At 37.4% G+C, this 17,949-nt stretch overlaps 1 protein-coding gene across 6 annotated transcripts in view; it reads left to right on the top strand.

Annotated features, from left to right (window-relative positions):
• The window catches only part of LOC127410947 (protein numb homolog), a 105,156-nt gene extending 90,464 nt beyond the window's left edge, over positions 1–14,692 (top strand). For 2 of the 6 annotated variants that reach the window (XM_051646230.1, XM_051646235.1), the window contains one exon: positions 11,495–14,691. In XM_051646230.1, the coding sequence (XP_051502190.1) occupies positions 11,495–12,276 (782 nt within the window). In that variant the 3' untranslated portion in view covers positions 12,277–14,691. Of the gene's footprint in view, positions 1–11,494 lie in introns of all 6 variants that reach the window. The other 4 variants (XM_051646231.1, XM_051646233.1, XM_051646232.1 and 1 more) reach the window with 4 other exon arrangements.
• Positions 14,693–17,949: the final 3,257 nt, after the last annotated feature.

Genomic DNA, 17,949 nt, shown 5'->3' on the forward strand with positions numbered 1-17,949 from the left:
CACCTGTGGTAAATTCAGTTGATTGGACATTATTTGGAAAGGCACACACCTGTCTATATAAGGTCCCACAGTTAACAGTGCATATCAGAGCACAAACCAAGCCATGGAGTCCAAGGAATTGTCTGTAGACCTCCGAGACAGGATTGTATCGAGGCACAGATCTGGGGAAGGGTACAGAAAAATTTCTGCAGAATTGAAGGTCCCAATGAGCACAGTGGCCTCCATCATCCGTAAATGGAAGAAGTTTGGAACCACCAGGACTCTTCCTAGAGCTGGCCGCCCGGCCAAACTGAGCGATCGGGGGAGAAGGGCCTTAGTCAGGGAGGTGACCAAGAACCCGATGGTCACTCTGACAGAGCTCCAGTGTTTCTCTGTGGAGAGAGGAGAACCTCCAGAAGAACAACCATCTCTGCAGCACTCCACCAATCAGGCCTGTATGGTAGATTGGCCAGACGGAAGCCACTCCTCAGTAAAAGGCACATGACAGCCCGCCTGGAGTTTGCCAAAAGGCACCTGAAGGACTCTCAGACCATGAGAAACAAAGATTGAACTCTTTGGCCTGAATTGCAAGCGTCATGCCTGGAGGAAACCAGGCACCGCTCATCACCTGGCCAATACCATCCCTACAGTGAAGCATGGTGGTGGCAGCATCATGCTGTGGGGATGTTTTTCAGCGGCAGGAACTGGGAGACTAGTCAGGATCGAGGGAAAGATGAATGCAGCAATGTACAGAGACATCCTTGATGAAAACCTGCTCCAGAGCGTTCTGGACCTCAGACTGGGGCGAAGGTTCATCTTCCAACAGGACAACGACCCTAAGCACACAGCCAAGATAACAAAGGAGTGGCTCCGAGACAACTCTGTGAATGTCCTTGAGTGGCCCAGCCAGAGCCCAGACTTGAACCCGATTGAACATCTCTGGAGAGATCTGAAAATGGCTGTGCACCGACGCTCCCCATCCAACCTGATGGAGCTTGAGAGGTCCTGCAAAGAAGAATGGGAGAAACTGCCCAAAAATAGGTGTGCCAAGCTTGTAGCATCATACTCAAAAAGACTTGAGGCTGTAATTGGTGCCAAAGGTGCTTCAACAAAGTATTGAGCAAAGGCTGTGAATACTTATGTACATGTGATTTTTTTTTTTTTTTTTTTTTTTTAATACATTTGCAAAGATTTCAAACAAACTTCTTTCACGTTGTCATTATGGGGTATTGTTTGTAGAATTTTGAGGAAAATAATGAATTTAATCCATTTTGGAATAAGGCTGTAACATAACAAAATGTGGAAAAAGTGAAGCGCTGTGAATACTTTCTGGATGCACTGTATCACTAAGAGTAATATATTCAATCCATCTTGACCAATACTGGTCAAACATTTTTTGTTGCAATGTTTAAAAGAAAACAAATTCTGTTACCAAAATATCATTCATATCTTCTATAAATTCTTGCATGGTTGGTGTCTTAGGCTGTAACCATTTCTTTGTAATTGTTTTCTTAGAAGCAGCTAACATTATTCTAAACAGATATTGATGATCCGTTGCCACAATATTTCAGGGTATTAAGCCCAAATAAAGTACCTCAAACATCAGTTGAATTTTAAGATCTAATACTCTTTCTACAATTTTATGAACATTCAGCCAAAATGGTTGAATTATTTTACAACTCCAAAAAATATGATTGTAATTGGCATTTGTATACCCACATTGTCACCAACATAATCATCTGAGAAATTATTTTTTCTGGGCTGGTGTAATAAAATATCGTATTACGTTCTTCCAACAAAATTCCTTCCATCTCAGAGATGAAGTTGTCTGCCATGGTATTACACACGTTTTCCCACTCTTTGTCAGATAAGATAATATTACCTTCCAACTCCCATCTTTCTTTATTATACTTTGAGCTTTTATTCTGATATCTGAAACTATTATATAACCTAGAAATACTTTGTTACATGGCATGATTTATACTTAAATCCAGGGTTGGGAGGGTTACTTTTGAAATGTATTCCACTACAGATTACAGAATACTTGCTGTAAAATGTAATTTGTAATGTATTTCATTAGATTACTCAAGGTCAATAACGTATTCTAAATACTTTGGATTACTTCTTCAGCACTGGTAGATTTTTTTAACTTGTTTTGAGTATAAAAACTCTGCCAGTACAGTAAGACAAAATACACGTTAAAAATACATTCTCTGAAAAACCTAAATGTCTTATGCAGTGTTGTCAAATTGATCTTGTTTTAAGGATTTTTAGATATTTTTACAGGAAAACAATACAAAAATTATTATCAAGAATGAAATGTTTGCCCTAATATCATGATCTAATGTGAATTTTCTTGATAAATAAATACAGGTGCATCTCAATAAATTAGAATGTCGTGGAAAAGTTCATTTATTTCAGTAATTCAACTCAAATTGTGAAACCCGTGTATTAAATAAATTCAGTGCACACAGACTGAAGTAGTTTAAGTCTTTGGTTCTTTTAATTGTGATGATTTTGGCTCACATTTAACAAAAACCCACCAATTCACTATCTCAACAAATTAGAATATGGTGACTCAAAACACCTGCAAAGGTTTCCTGAGCCTTCAAAATGGTCTCTCAGTTTGGTTCACTAGGCTACACAATCATGGGGAAGACTGCTGATCTGACAGTTGTCCAGAAGACAATCACTGACACCCTTCACAAGGAGGGTAAGCCACAAACATTCATTGCCAAAGAAGCTGGCTGTTCACAGAGTGCTGTAACCAAGCATGTTAACAGAAAGTTGAGTGGATGGAAAAAGTGTGGAAGAAAAAGATGCACAACCAACCGAGAGAACCGCAGCCTTATGAGGATTGTCAAGCAAAATTGATTCAAAAATTTGGGTGAACTTCACAAGGAATGGACTGAGGCTGGGGTCAAGGCATCAAGAGCCACCACACACAGACGTGTCAAGGAATTTGGCTACAGTTGTCATATTCCTCTTGTTAAGCCACTCCTGAACCACAGACAACATCAGAGGCGTTTTACCTGGGCTAAGGAGAAGAAGAACTGGACTGTTGCCCAGTGGTCCTAAGTCCTCTTTTCAGATGAGAGCAAGTTTTGTATTTCATTTGGAAACCAAGGTCCTAGAGTCTGGAGGAAGGGTGGAGAAGCTCATAGCCCAATTTGCTTGAAGTCCAGTGTTAAGTTTCCACAGTCTGTGATGATTTGGGGTGCAATGTCATCTGCTGGTGTTGGTCCATTGTGTTTTTTGAAAACCAAAGTCCCTGCACCCGTTTGCCAAGAAATTTTGGAGCACTTCATGCTTCCTTCTGCTGACCAGCTTTTTAAAGATGCTGATTTCATTTTCCAGCAGGATTTGGCACCTGCCCACACTGCCAAAAGCACCAAAAGTTGGTTAAATGACTATGGTGTTGGTGTGCTTGACTGGCCAGCAAACTCACCAGACTTGAACCCCATAGAGAATCTATGGGGTATTGTCAAGAGGAAAATGAGAAACAAGAGACCAAAAAATGCAGATGAGCTGAAGGCCACTGTCAAAGAAACCTGGGCTTCCATACCACCTCAGCAGTGCCACAAACTGATCACCTCCATGCCACGCCGAATTGAGGCAGTAATTAAAGCAAAAGGAGTCCCTACCAAGTATTGAGTACATATACAGTAAATGAACATACTTTCCACAAGGCCAACAATTCACTAAAAATGTTTTTTTTATTGGTCTTATGATGTATTCTAATTTGTTGAGATAGTGAATTGGTGGGTTTTTGTTAAATGTGAGCCAAAATCATCACAATTAAAAGAACCAAAGACTTAAACTACTTCAGTCTGTGTGCATTGAATTTATTTAATACACGGGTTTCACAATTTGAGTTGAATTACTGAAATAAATGAACTTTTCCATGACATTCTAATTTATTGAGATGCACCTGTATGATCGTGCCTGGTAACGTGCATGTATAATGGCTAGAAATAGCATTTTAACTTAGCGTAAAGCTGACAATTTACACAAGGTTTATTTCTATTTCTTCTGCTCCAAACTTACTTCAAACTTACTTCTCTGTCTGCTCGTATGAATGTAACACATCATAAGAAAGTGTTTCACCGCTGTTCAAATGCACTTTGGATCGCATCATTTATATGTATAAATGTTTTCCATCTGAAAGCACTAAATATTAAATGAAACAAATGACAATAAAATGCAAAGTAATCTCTTCAGTAATCAGAATACTTTTTGAATGTAACTGTATTCTAATTACCAATGATTTAAATTGTAACTGTAGTGGAATAGTTACTTATATTTTGTATTTTAAATATGTAATCCTGTTACATGTATTCCGTTACTCCCCAACCCTGCATAAAGAACACATTCATTATTGTATTTTTACTTATTTTTATCTACAAAATACTCATTTATTTTGGTATTTTGATTCAAATAATTTCTCATTTGTAAATATCTATGGAAAGCCACTCGTCCCAATCCAAAATTATTTTTGAGAGTTTGATAATCTTGTAGTTCACCATCACTCATAACTGTACAATAAGCAGAAAACCCCTTAGTAACCTACATTTTAAATCTATTATCTAATATATTCGGAGGGATATCAGAGTCATCTGAGCACCATCTTAACACCTTTTCCTCTACTTGTAGACCATATGTTTTTACCACATCATCACACACTGTAAAAGATAGATTAATCCAAGGGTTATATTTATCTAAACTTTTTTAACTTAACTTTTTATCAGCTATCACTGCTTGTATTGGTAAATTATCAGTTAATGAAACCTTGATATCTTTCCATCGTGCCATGTACTTATTGTTACACCAACATAGGAGAGGTCTTATCTGTGCAGCATTAAAATAATCTTTAAGACAATGCAGGGCCATTCCTCCTCTATTCTTATGTAGTTGAAGTGTTTTGTATCTGATTCAAGGTTTTCTACCTTGCCACAAATAATGTGAATTAAGTTTATCCCATTCTGCAAATTGCTTATTAGAAATCTCTACAGGTAAGGTCTGAAACAGATACAACATTTTTACTGACTCAACTCTTGAACTAAAACTTAAAAAAGGAACCAAATTCCATCTACCTTCAATTTAGAGTTCAAGGCATCATAATTTAAAGACTTAAGATTTTTTTCAGTCTTTACATAGGTGAACCCCAAGATATTGAATTGATTGGAGGATTATAATTATAAACCAATAGTTGGGTTTTTTGTATATTTAGCTTATAACCTGAATAAGACCCAAAGGTATGTAGAAGTTTCATTAATACAGGAAGGGAGTTTGAAGGATCTCTTAAATAAATTAAAATATCATCGGCAAAGAGGGCAATTTTATGTTCTGTCTTGACTATATCAATTCCTTTTATATCAGTATTTTGAATAATCGATTGACTAAGTGGTTCTGTATACAATGCAAAGAGGACACCCTTGTCTGGTTCCTCGCTCAAGAATAAAAGCATTTGAGACACTCCCATTTATTTTACTCTTACATGTGGCTCATTATACAGGCATCTGATTGCAGTTATAGCCTCCTCATGAAACCCAAATTTTTCAAAAGTCTTAAATAAATATGCACAATTTACTGCGTCAAAAGCCTTTTCGGCATCTAAACTCATCATTACCCTCTCGATATTATATTTCTGGATGTGCCTCATGATATGTAATGTCCGTCGTACGTTATCCAGAGTCTGTCTTTCTCTAATAAACCGAGTTTGATCATAAGAAATAATTTCAGGCGATAAAACTTCTATTTTTCGTGCTATGATAGCTGCATATAATTTATAATCAACATTGAGCATGGATATAGGTCTATATGAATCACATTCAGATTTATCTTTACCTTCTTTTGGAATTATTGAAATAATAGCCTCTTGCCATATATGTGGAATCTCCCCTTTTTTCAAAACCCAGTTACATACTGAAAGCAGAACTGGTGTGTGTTGTTGTTTTATATATATTTTATACCATTCTGCAGTTAAACTGTCTATACCTGGAGACTTATTAGTTTTAAGACTAGATATAGCTGTATGCAGCTCCTTCAGTTATTTCAGTCTTAAGCATATGGTTTTGCTCTATGGTAACAGATGGCATATGTAAAGAATGCAGATAGGAGTCTATTAAATCATCTTCTTGATCATGTGGTTTAGAATATAGTTGTCTATAATAGGTTTCCAATATTTGTTTTGAATATCATGTATTGTAGGATCTCTTAGGATAGTTTTAGGATCTCTTATTTTAGAAATCGTGCTCTCTGCCTCTTGTTTTCTTAGTTTTCTTGCTAAAACTTTCATATATTTACTTCCCACTTCATAATAATTATAATTTGCTAACTTAAGCTTTTCTATCTCTTGTGAACACAGATTATATATTTAATTTCTAATTTTCTTTAATTTTTGAAAGGTGTCTTGGCTTATATTACATTTGTGCTCTTCTAACTGTTGGATCTGGAGTTCCTGTAATTGCGACTGCCTTTTCTTTTTCAAGAAAGATGTGATTGCAATAATCTTTCCTCGCATTACTGCTTTACCTGCATCCCATAATAATAACGGAGATATTTCTCCATTATTTTGTTCGATATACTGATTAAATTCGATCTCAAGTTGTTTTTTTTATTTGGGGATTATTTAAATTTCCAGTTAGACTTGTTTTTTTGTTGTTCACCTAGATTTAGAAGCACCGATGTAGGAGCGTGATCTCAAATGTCCATAGTGCCTGTTTCACAGTTCTTTATTCGATGTCTGTCTTTCATAAAAGTAAAAAGATTCTAGAGTATACTCTATGTGGGTAAGAATAAAAAGTGTAATTTTGGCTAGTTGGAAACAAGTCCCTCCAAACATCTATAATCCCAATGTCTTGCATCAAATAATTTATTTTCTTTGCAATAGGCTTCTGACTTGTACATTTAGAAGAATCTAGTTTAGGATTTAAATGAATATTCATTTATTCATTGAATAAAACAAAAACACCTTTAGTTTCAGATACCATCATATTAAAAATCCTTTTAAAGAAATTCATTTCACTTCCAGGTGGGGCATACATATTAAATAACATTATTGGAAACCCATCTTTTTTCCCATTTATCATAATAAACCATCCTTCCTTATCTTTTAGTACAGTATCGTGTTCATAATTTCCACTACCAGAAATTAATATAGCCACACCTCTTTTACGCCCTGAACCATGAGATGAAGAGAGAACCGATTTAAAGCCCAGCTTATTTCATTTACTATGCTCTGGTTCAGACAGATGAGTTTCCTGTAGAAATGCATTTTGGGGTTGCTCTTTTAGTCTTTTTAATAGGATTATGAATTCCATTAACATTAAAGTTATCCTGATTTGATATTTTTTACTCCTATACTTTTATCATAGTGTATATTTATTAACATCTCCCTTAATGTGCCAAAAATCCATGGCGTTCCAATGTAACAAACAACATAAAATAACAAAACATCCAAAAAAAAAAAGTAGAAAGAGAAAAAAAAATTATGACGAGTCCCACTATGGTCCTTTCATGTTGAACCTTTTTAGAGCTTAGATGGATACCAAGCTCTAAAGAGTTAACCTCCATTTCTCCTGTTGAGAGGAGGGGCCTTAAAAGAGTAAACCAAGTTCAGAAAACAGTCATTAATATAGTCCTTCCCCAACGTAATATTTACAATTCTATATAAAGCTAGAGTTAGAATTATAGGCTGACCTTAAAAGACCAGTGTCTTTTGTTTTCATCTTATCCAGTTTAATCTGAGACTGCAGCACGTCTAAAAGCCTGAAGCTTTTCCTTGAAGCTAGGATCTGGGTGTGTTGTCTTTCTCCCTTCGTTCTTGGATGTTTTTTTCCAGGTTAATCGCTGGATACGTTCTCTCAGTGATTTAGGAGAGTTCATTACAGTAACCTGATATTTCCTTGCAGACATCTTTTGTTGCATCCTCATCAGACTGATACACTTTCGTGTCAACCTAATAGTTCACCCGTAGCCTTGCAGGATATAATGATTTGAAGGGAACGTTGTTGTGCTCTAGAACTTTGATATCTGAATATTTCTGACGTTCCATTCCAATTTCAGGAGGATAATCGTGGTAGATGTTTGCCTACGTTCCATCCTAGATGAATCCTTTATTGGCCCAAATCGATCTTAATATTTTTTTTATTGTGCAGCTTAAAAACTTCACCACAATGGATCTAGGTTTTGTCGCATCAGTCGGTCTTGAAGTTAGCGCTCTATGGGCTCTCTCAATCTGTAGATCAGTTGAAGGCTCTATGTTAGTCCGCAACATTTCCTCTAAAAATCCAATCATATTTTTACCATCCTCAGAGCCTTCTGGTACACCATAAATTCTATATTTTGGCATCTGGATCGACTTTCCTGGTCGATTATCCTTGAATTTAATGACTCTTGCACCATTAACAATTCCTCAATCACCTCCTCTGCATTTTGAATACGCGTTTCGGCCTCTTCAGTGCGAGTTTCAGCCTCTTCTAATCTCTTGGTGAAATTGCAAATTTCTTTATTTCATTGAATTGGGAGTGGTTGTCTTAATAATTCATGGAGTTTTAATTCACGGAGAATCATCTCGAGGCTTACGTTAGTTTGTTCCATATCGCTTGCCTCATGGCTTTGAGGTTCAGGTGAGCTTGATGAGCAATCTTCGTCTCCAATTTCGTTTTGTTTAGGTCGTCGTTTTTTCCCTCTTGTTTTCATCATCGCCCCTGTTCTTATAAAATATATTCTTAACAAAAACAATGTATTTTTGTTTAATTATGGGGCTTTAACTAGATCGTTGTGGGGAGAGCATTGTCTCTATCCTGCCATTTTCCTCTCGGCTCTACCGGAAGTCACACTCATTTTTATATTTACTCATTTTCACACAAAACTTTAACTGTTAAAATAATCTAAAAAAATAATATTGTATTTTAAATGGTAGATAGCAGTTTCTTCAGATTTCTGTTTAGTCATCAAATTTTAGTAATTTATTTCCACATGAAGAAATCGTTAATATATTGGGAAGAAGGAAATAACAGTACACACAGTAGTACAGCAACCATGGATGGCATGTCCACATTAGCAGTTGCATTTTCTCAAAAATACCGAATCAAACCAACTGCACATATGTGATAGTGAATAAGACATTTACTTACAGCACACGTGAAGCGCTTTTACTTTGAAGTTGCACTCACGCAATCATGCGGATCCAGCGCAAGCAGCAATCTCCTGACAGTTTAAATGGCCTGGAGCACCTGTTTGAATGTCACGGACTGACCGTCATGATTTGTGAATGAGAGGAGCTTTTGATCCTGATCCTGAAGTTTGGATTCTGGCTGATAGAATACGTGCTTCAGAGGAAGACATTAGATCAGTGCTCGACGGGAAGGTTTGTGAATTACATCTGTTTAAACGAGATATCTGCATATTTGCAAATGGTGTATAATAGAAGTTTTATTGATATTTATCATTAAAAAAGAAAGTTAAAAGTTACAGGGAACTGTTGAGGAAAGAATATTAGAATACGTGCTTCAGGGGTAGATATATGAGCGCTCCACAGGATGCTGGATCTGCTGAAGTTTTGTGAGGTTTGTTTATTACATCTGTTTAAACGAGATATGTGCATATTTGCAGACAGTATATGATATTAGTTTTATTGATATTTGCCAAGATCATTAGACAAGATGGTTAAAAGTCACAGGGAACTGTTGAGGAGAGAGAGGGAGAATGAAATAGGCAAGCACTTTAACATTACGAGCTCAAACGCATCTGCCGTGGCTGTGATATGCTGTTTAAATGACACTGTGTTGCACAGCATTATTATTGTAGTAACACAATGGCACATAACGACAAAACGAACCGTGACTGGTCGTTTACATGTCTCAGTCGCTTCACATGAAAGCAGGCAATTTTCGGCGGCCTCAAGAAACAAATCGGCCAAACGGGAAAGTTTATTGGCCTCGTCGATATAACGGTTGACCACTAGTTAGTAAGCGATGTTTTCACACTAAAATGATGTTTTTATGTATGATGTTTACGTTATACTTTTGGAAAAAATTTGTGTTTTAATGTTAATAAACAGGCTCCATTCACTTCCATTGTAAGTGCCTCCACTTTTTTAAATATAAAAGGGCCGAATATTTGGTGGTAATCAACATTATGCCACAAATGCTGTTGATTGAGCTTAAAGGAATATTCTGGGCTAATACAAATTAAGCTCAATCGACAACATTCGTGGCATTATGTTGATTACCACAAAAAATAATTTCGACTCGTCCCTCCTTTTCTTTCAAATCCGCCACCCGGATTGAGGTGAGTAACCACACCACCACGAGGACAATCTAAGTAGTGGGAATTGGGTATTCCAAATTGGGTGAAAAGGGGGATAAAAAAAATATTTGCAAAAATCGAGGTTGCAGTGAGGCATTTACAAAGGAGGTGAATGGGGGCCAGTTTTTGGAGGGTTTAAACAGAAATGTGAAGCTTATAATTTTATAAAAGCACTGCATTATTTAAACTGTAAATTTGTCTAAATTGTCATCTTTACAGTCGTTTTAGGGTTTGTTGACATTACATCGTCAAATTCGTCATGGCAACGAAATTGTGAAATTGGCAATAACTTTACACAGAAAAGGATAGTAAAGCGATTTTATTACACTAAAATCATGTTTACACGCATATTGTTTATGTCTTGTGGCTTTACTTTTGAAAAAGTTAGTATTTTAATGTTTACCGATTGGCCCCATTTATATGGTTGAACATGCTTTCTTGCGTTACCGTGACAGGAAGACACCTCAGTACTCAAGGGGACGATAGAGTTGCCATCAAATGTCTGTGCATTTAACTGGATGTGTTATTATTCAGTTAAGTTGCTATAAATATATTGACTTTAACTTATTTACTCAGCAATATTCTCTTCAAACTCTTGCTCCACCATGACTGTAGTTGACTTGAAAGAGAAAACTCACCGTAGAAGCGGTCATTTCACACTTATCTCACTATAGCACACCTTGTGGCAATGTTGAGAATGCAACGCATGCTTGGGTTGTGTTATGAATTGCGCAATGGGAGAAAGATGCCATATGTTGTTGCTGGCAGGCTACTCCACTTTACAGGCTTCATAGGATTAGGATTAGGGTGGGGGCGGAGTTAGGAATCTGCTGCCTGCCAGGAACAAACCAAGGCCCCTTTGTACAATGGGCTATGGAATTGAGGTTGACACATTTTGGAATGCAACAAGGCACTAAATCGAGCTTGCACAGCTAGAAGCATCTGCGTTCACGTACTTGCGTATAGAGTATGTTTCGGCCTTAACACGGCACTCAACCCTGGCAACCCGCTAAATATCGAACACTCGAGATTTGGTAATAGCAAAGCAGAGATCAGGTTTATTGTACATGTTCTTTGTTGCAACAGGTTCAAATTTGCCTTTGCATATTATAATTTTTAATCATCTGCATTGTACAGCACTGACTTAGAAGCACAAAAGATAAATTGCAAACTGAAAAAACAATCTTTTTGTGTACTTTAGGAGGTGAGTGGACGAGTCCTGCACTGGCAGTGAGAGCTGTACCTGCAGTCAGCACAGCTCTTTCTGCACCTGCTTCCTCTCACAAACGCACACCATCAGAAGCAGACCGCTGGCTGGAGGAGGTGTCAAAGTCTGTGCGAGCCCTTCCACCTGCCGCCAGCATTGTGAGGACAGATATGTCTTCTGCTCAACAGCCTTTCCCTGTTCCCATGCCTGTTCCCATGGCCCCCGGCCCTACAGCACCCTTCAATCCCTCCATACCATCTGCGGTCCCTTCCGTACCCCCACGCCAGCCGGCAATCCACGCCCAGGCTCCGGCTTCTTTCCCGGTGTCCAACGGGCTCCCGTTTGTCCAACCGAGCTTTCCGGTGGTCGGGATCACACCTTCACAGATGGTAGCCAATGTGTTTGGTTCCGCCACACAAACTCAACCGATCCCAGTGCCCATTCCGGTAGCCCAGACGCAGATTCAGTCTTCGCCTTTCTCAACCCCACCACTAACCCAGTTTGACACCCAGGGTGTGTGTAGCCCCTTCGGCAAACCGTTCCTACCTCCTGTGTCCAATGTCCCAGCACCGCCCAAAGGGAGTGCCGCTTTTAATGGGACAAATAGCTGGGCCGCAGTGTCATCACCCACACAGTCGATGGCAGTGCAGCAACAGGCCGATGCATTTGAAGCCCAGTGGGCCGCACTGGAGAGCCGCTCGCAGCAACGTACCGCCCCCTCTCCCACAAACCCCTTCTCCAGTGAGCTCCACAAGACGTTTGAGATCCAGCTCTGAGGATTCGCGGAGTGGCCGAGAGTCACCAACTGACACTGAAGGACAAAGTGATGGATATTAGTGGAGGGAAAACAAAAGGACGAAGGCCCCATTCGACTCACAAACCACTTTAGCTCCGTTTCTCAATCTCTCTGTTTCTTTGTCTGTTCATCGTGTCTGGTTTTTGCTTGTGACATGAACAGATGGGGATGACTAGGTTTATGGAGGTGCTCCTAGAATGCAGATATTGACAGGACAGGGGTAAAACTGGGCACATTTATGTCCGAGATGAATTGGAGTGACAAGATGATGGTGCCACATCTTAAAAAGAAATCTGTAGATGCCCTGACATGACCCCATATTTTTCGGTACCCCTACTAACTCGTCTCACAGCGCCCCCTAGCAGCAGGCTGGATGACTGCTCCCTACCTGAAGGACGAGGCACTGAGAAAACCTTCCAGATTCATGAGGTTCTTGTAGAACTTTACAGTCAGAAGAGGAAGAAGAAAGAGAATGCCAAAATCTTTATTTTTATGCATTAAGTATATTTTAAATAGCTTTGAGAATTTAACAGAAGAGCTGTAAATAATCTTTCCAAAGGTGTGCAGGCTTATATTATGTGCATACAGGAAAAGAGCATATATATACATACATACATACATACATATATATAAAGCGTTATGGGACAGTTTTAATTTCTTGTCTTTTTTTTTTTTTGTCTACAGCATACTTGGTTTGGATGTTTTGTAAATAGATAATCAGTATGGACCCCACATGGGGCTTGGGGACTTTTAAATCACACAAGTCCCACACAATGCTATCTGTCTTTCATGCTGTCATTTTAACTTTTTTTTTTTTTTTTTTTTTTTTACTTCTATTGCCTACATACTGTATCATTGTTATTTTTTAGCCATTTTTTTTTTAATGAATTTTAACACTATTGACAGTGTCATCTGTCAAGCCACTTATGTTTTTTTATTTTATTTCGATAAAAAATATATCTATTCATGTTAGCAGAAGCACTGTACTAAATGATCATTTGGCCACTTGCGGTTGAGAAGACTGTCTGGTGAGCATTGTTGAGCTCTGATAATCACAGTGGTGAAATTATCACTGAAACCAACTCTAAACTGATTGTATTGAAAGGAAATCAGTTGCTTTTTTATTTTGATTTTATTTTTTGTGCTTTATAATGCAATGCTATCAACCCCTTTGTTTTATCAGATGTGAAGATGATTGGTCCTGTTTTTAGGTTTTGATTCCATTTTGTAAAGATTGCATTGTATTATTCCAATTCTTTACGGGGAAATTTAATCTAAAGATAGAATAAAATGTTGGTGGAAGAGGAAAATAGTTTCTCACTTCATTCTTGAGTTGTTTACATCCACATACAAGTTTAATGATCTCCATCCATTTGAATGTCAATTTTAAATCTCAAGTGAATAATCACAGGACGCTTTGCAACTGAGCATTCAAAAAACATCACCATATTAGTAGTTTGGTCGATACTACGAAGCCTCATAGAGGACTTGGATTGAAATTATTTTCTGGAATAGTTTTTGCAATCCCTCAATTATTTTGGGTACCAAAATAATACCTTTATCCATTACTTATGAAAATTAACCATGGTTTTACTACAGAAACCAAATGGTATTCATAGTAGAACCATAGTAATAATACAGAAAAATACAAAACTATGGTTAAAAATATTGCCTTACAAAAATTAACCCTAGTTTCATTATAGTAAACTTGCAGTAACCATATAACCATTAAACCATATTGTGTTAAGAACCATGGTTTTAAAATCATGGTAAAAACATACCACAAATTAACCATAGAGTTACTATAGTAAAGCTAACTGTTTTTTGGGGCAGAATTATTCATTTTTATAACCATAGTTTTGTTTTTCCTGTATTATTGCTATGGCTTTACCATGAATATCATGGTTAAAATATTGTTAGTGTAGTAAAAATGGTACATTTTGTGGTTATGGTTTTACTACAAATACCATAGTTCAACTATGGTTATTGTAGTTCGTAAAATCATGGTTAATTTTCATAAGGGATGGATAGATAAAGGTATTGTGAGGGAACCCAAAATAATGGCGTGGGGATGCGAAACTATTTCAGAAAATAAATTCCCTCCTTGTCTTCTAAAGCAGGGGTTTTCAAACTGGGGTCCAGGGACCCCCAGGAGGCCTCCAAGGGGGTGCTAGGGGGTCAGTGCAAATTTTAAGCGGACAAAAAAAAAAAACATTGTTAAAAAACATTTTTAAATAATATTTTGTCGCTTTTGTAAAATGGCTATATAAAAGCCAGTTATTTAATTTGTTCTTAATTAGATCTCACACAGTATAAATGGGTCTTTTTACATGAAAATGTGTACTCAAAGAAGGGGGTCCTTCGCAAGGGGACTGTCAAATTTGGGGGTCCTTGTTTGGCATTAAAAAAGTTTAAAATCCTCTTTAAAGGGCTCCGTACTATGACCACACCAGCTCCTGCACATGAAGCTTGGCAGCCAGGAAATTGTCACTAATTGTAAGGTACGATGCATCTAAATAACAATTCTCATATTTTTTCACGTTTCTTTGACTATTAAAGTTTCTCAATGTCGTTTTCAAGTTTAAATTATTGTCCAGACTGATACTCTTGCTGATGATGTTATCACGTGCTATCTGTTACTTTACTCAGCGCTGGTCAGGATGGACCGATCACAGTCGTGTGTCAGGCACCAATCCTTGGAATTGATAGAAAAGATTATACTTATTAATACACACATCTCTAATAAGACAAAAATCGTCCTGAGATTTTAATGTGTCTTAATGGAAGATTCAGATGGAGGAGTTTGTGTGTCACAGGTAAGCAGTTCTGAGCTGACAACATTTGATTCCTAGTGGTGTTTTCTGCCGTCCTGAAGGATTTATCAAGGGTGCCAGCAGACCAAAATTCAAAAACTCCTGACAGGTGTCTTTGCATCAATCAGTGTACTGTTTTGATAGAGAATATTATCTGAATTGCTAAACTGAGCATAGGCCTATATTGAAACTTCTAGTACTGGGTTTGGTCTAATTGTTAGTATTTTTTTTTTATTATTTGACAGAAGTTTCTTCTATCCCAGGATTACTGATGGTTAATTGGTGAGGTTTCTTTTCCACATGTGATAACACTAAATGCAAACAGCTGAGTTTTATTAGATGGTAGATTACTGCAAAGAGAATCATGTCCAGACACTTAAAACAATTAAAATTAGCACAAATTAAAGGCAGTACAACAAATACAACTGTGACATAGTATTTCTATGTTAAAGTTAAAGGAATAGTTCACAGAAAAATAAAAATTTTCTCATCATTTACTCACCCTCATGCCATCTCAGATGTGTATGACTTTTTTTCTTCTGCTGAACACAAAGATTTTTTAGAAGTATATTTCAGCTCTGTAGGTCCATACAATGCAAGTGAATGGGGGACAGAACTTTGAAGTTCTAAAAAGGACAAAGTATAAAAGTAATCCATAAGACTCCAGTGGTTACATCCATGTTTTCAGAAGTGATATGATGGGTGTGGCTGAGAAACAGATCAATATTAAAGTCCTTATTTTACCATAAATCTGCACTTTCACATTCTTCTTCTTTTCTTTTTGGCTGTTCTCATTATTCATGCATATTGCCACCTACTGGGCAGGGAGGAGAATTTATATTAAAAAAAGGACTTAAATATAGTTGTTTCTCACCCACACCTATCATATTGCTTCTGAAGAAATGGATTTAGCCTTTATATATATATATGCCTTTATGGAGCTTCAAAGTTTTGGTCACCATTCACTTGCATTGTGAGGACCGACAGAGGTGAGATATTCTTCTAAAAATCTTAATTTGTGTTCTGCAGGAAAAAGAAAGTCATACATATCTGGGATGGCATGAGGGTGAGTAAATGATGAGAGAATTTTCATTTTGGGGTGAACTATCCCTTTAAGCTCAATCGACAGCATTTGTGGTATAATGTTGGTTACCAAAAATATATATATACACACACATACAGGTGCTGGTCATATAATTAGAATATCATCAAAAAGTTGATTTATTTCACTAATTCCATTCAAAAAGTGAAACTTGTATATTATATTCATTCATTACACACAGACTGATATATTTCAAATGTTTATTTCTTTTAATTTTGATGATTATAACTGACAACTAAGGAAAATCCCAAATTCAGTATCTCAGAAAATTAGAATATTACTCAAGACCAATACAAAGAAAGGATTTTTAGAAATCTTGGCCAACTGAAAAGTATGAACATGAAAAGTATGAGCATGTACAGCACTCAATACTTAGTTGGGGCTCCTTTTGCCTGAATTACTGGAGCAATGCGGCGTGGCATGGAGTCGATCAGTCTGTGGCACTGCTCAGGTGTTATGAGAGCCCAGGTTGCTCTGATAGTGGCCTTCAGCTCTTCTGCATTGTTGGGTCTGGCATATCACATCTTCCTCTTCACAATACCCCATAGATTTCCTATGGGGTTAAGGTCAGGCGAGTTTGCTGGCCAATTAAGAACAGGGATACCATGGTCCTTAAACCAGATACTGGTTGCTTTGGCACTGTGTGCAGGTGCCAAGTCCTGTTGGAAAATGAAATCTGCATCTCCATAAAGTTGGTCAGCAGCAGGAAGCATGAAGTGCTCTAAAACTTCCTGGTATACGGCTGCGTTGACCTTGGACCTCAGAAAACACCCCAAACCATCACTGACTGTGGAAACTTTACACTGGACCTCAAGCAACGTGGATTGTGTGCCTCTCCTCTCTTCCTCCAGACTCTGGGACCCTGATTTCCAAAGGAAATGCAAAATGTACTTTCATCAGAGAACATAACTTGGGACCACTCAGCAGCAGTCCAGTCCTTTTTGTCTTTAGCCCAGGCGAGACTCTTCAGACGCTGTCTGTTGTTCAAGAGTGGCTTGACACAAGGAATGCGACAGCCGAAACCCATGTCTTGCATACGTCTGTGCGTAGTGGTTCTCCCCCACATTTTTGAATGGGTTTTGTTTCACAATCCTCTCCAGGGTGCGGTTATCCCTATTGCTTGTACACTTTTTTCAACCACATCTTTTCCTTCCCTTCGCCTCTCTATTAATGTGCTTGGACACAGAGCTCTGTGAACAGCCAGCCTCTTTTGCAATGACCTTTTGTGTCTTGCCCTCCTTGTGCAACGTGTCAGTGGCCGTCTTTTGGACAACTGTCAAGTCAGCAGTCTTCCCCATGATTGTGTAGCGTACAGAACTAGACTGAGAGACCATTTAAAGGCCTTTGCAGGTGTTTTGAGTTAATTAGCTGATTAGAGTGTGGCACCAGGTGTCTTCAATATTGAACCTTTTCACAATATTCTAATTTTCTGAGATACTGAATTTGGGATTTTCCTTAGTTGTCAGTTATAATCATCAAAATTAAGAGAAATAAACATTTGAAATATATCAGTTTGTGTGTAATGAATGAATATAATATACAAGTTTCACTTTTTGAATGGAATTAGTGAAATAAATCAACTTTTTGATGATATTCTAATTATATGACCAGCACCTGTATGTATATATATATATATATATATATATATATATATATATATATATATATATAATATTATTATTATTATTATTATTATTATTATTATTATTATTATTATTATTATTTATTTTTTCTTTTA

Source organism: Myxocyprinus asiaticus, chromosome 20 (genome assembly GCF_019703515.2).
Source record: "Myxocyprinus asiaticus isolate MX2 ecotype Aquarium Trade chromosome 20, UBuf_Myxa_2, whole genome shotgun sequence".
Classification (NCBI taxonomy): domain Eukaryota; kingdom Metazoa; phylum Chordata; class Actinopteri; order Cypriniformes; family Catostomidae; genus Myxocyprinus; species Myxocyprinus asiaticus.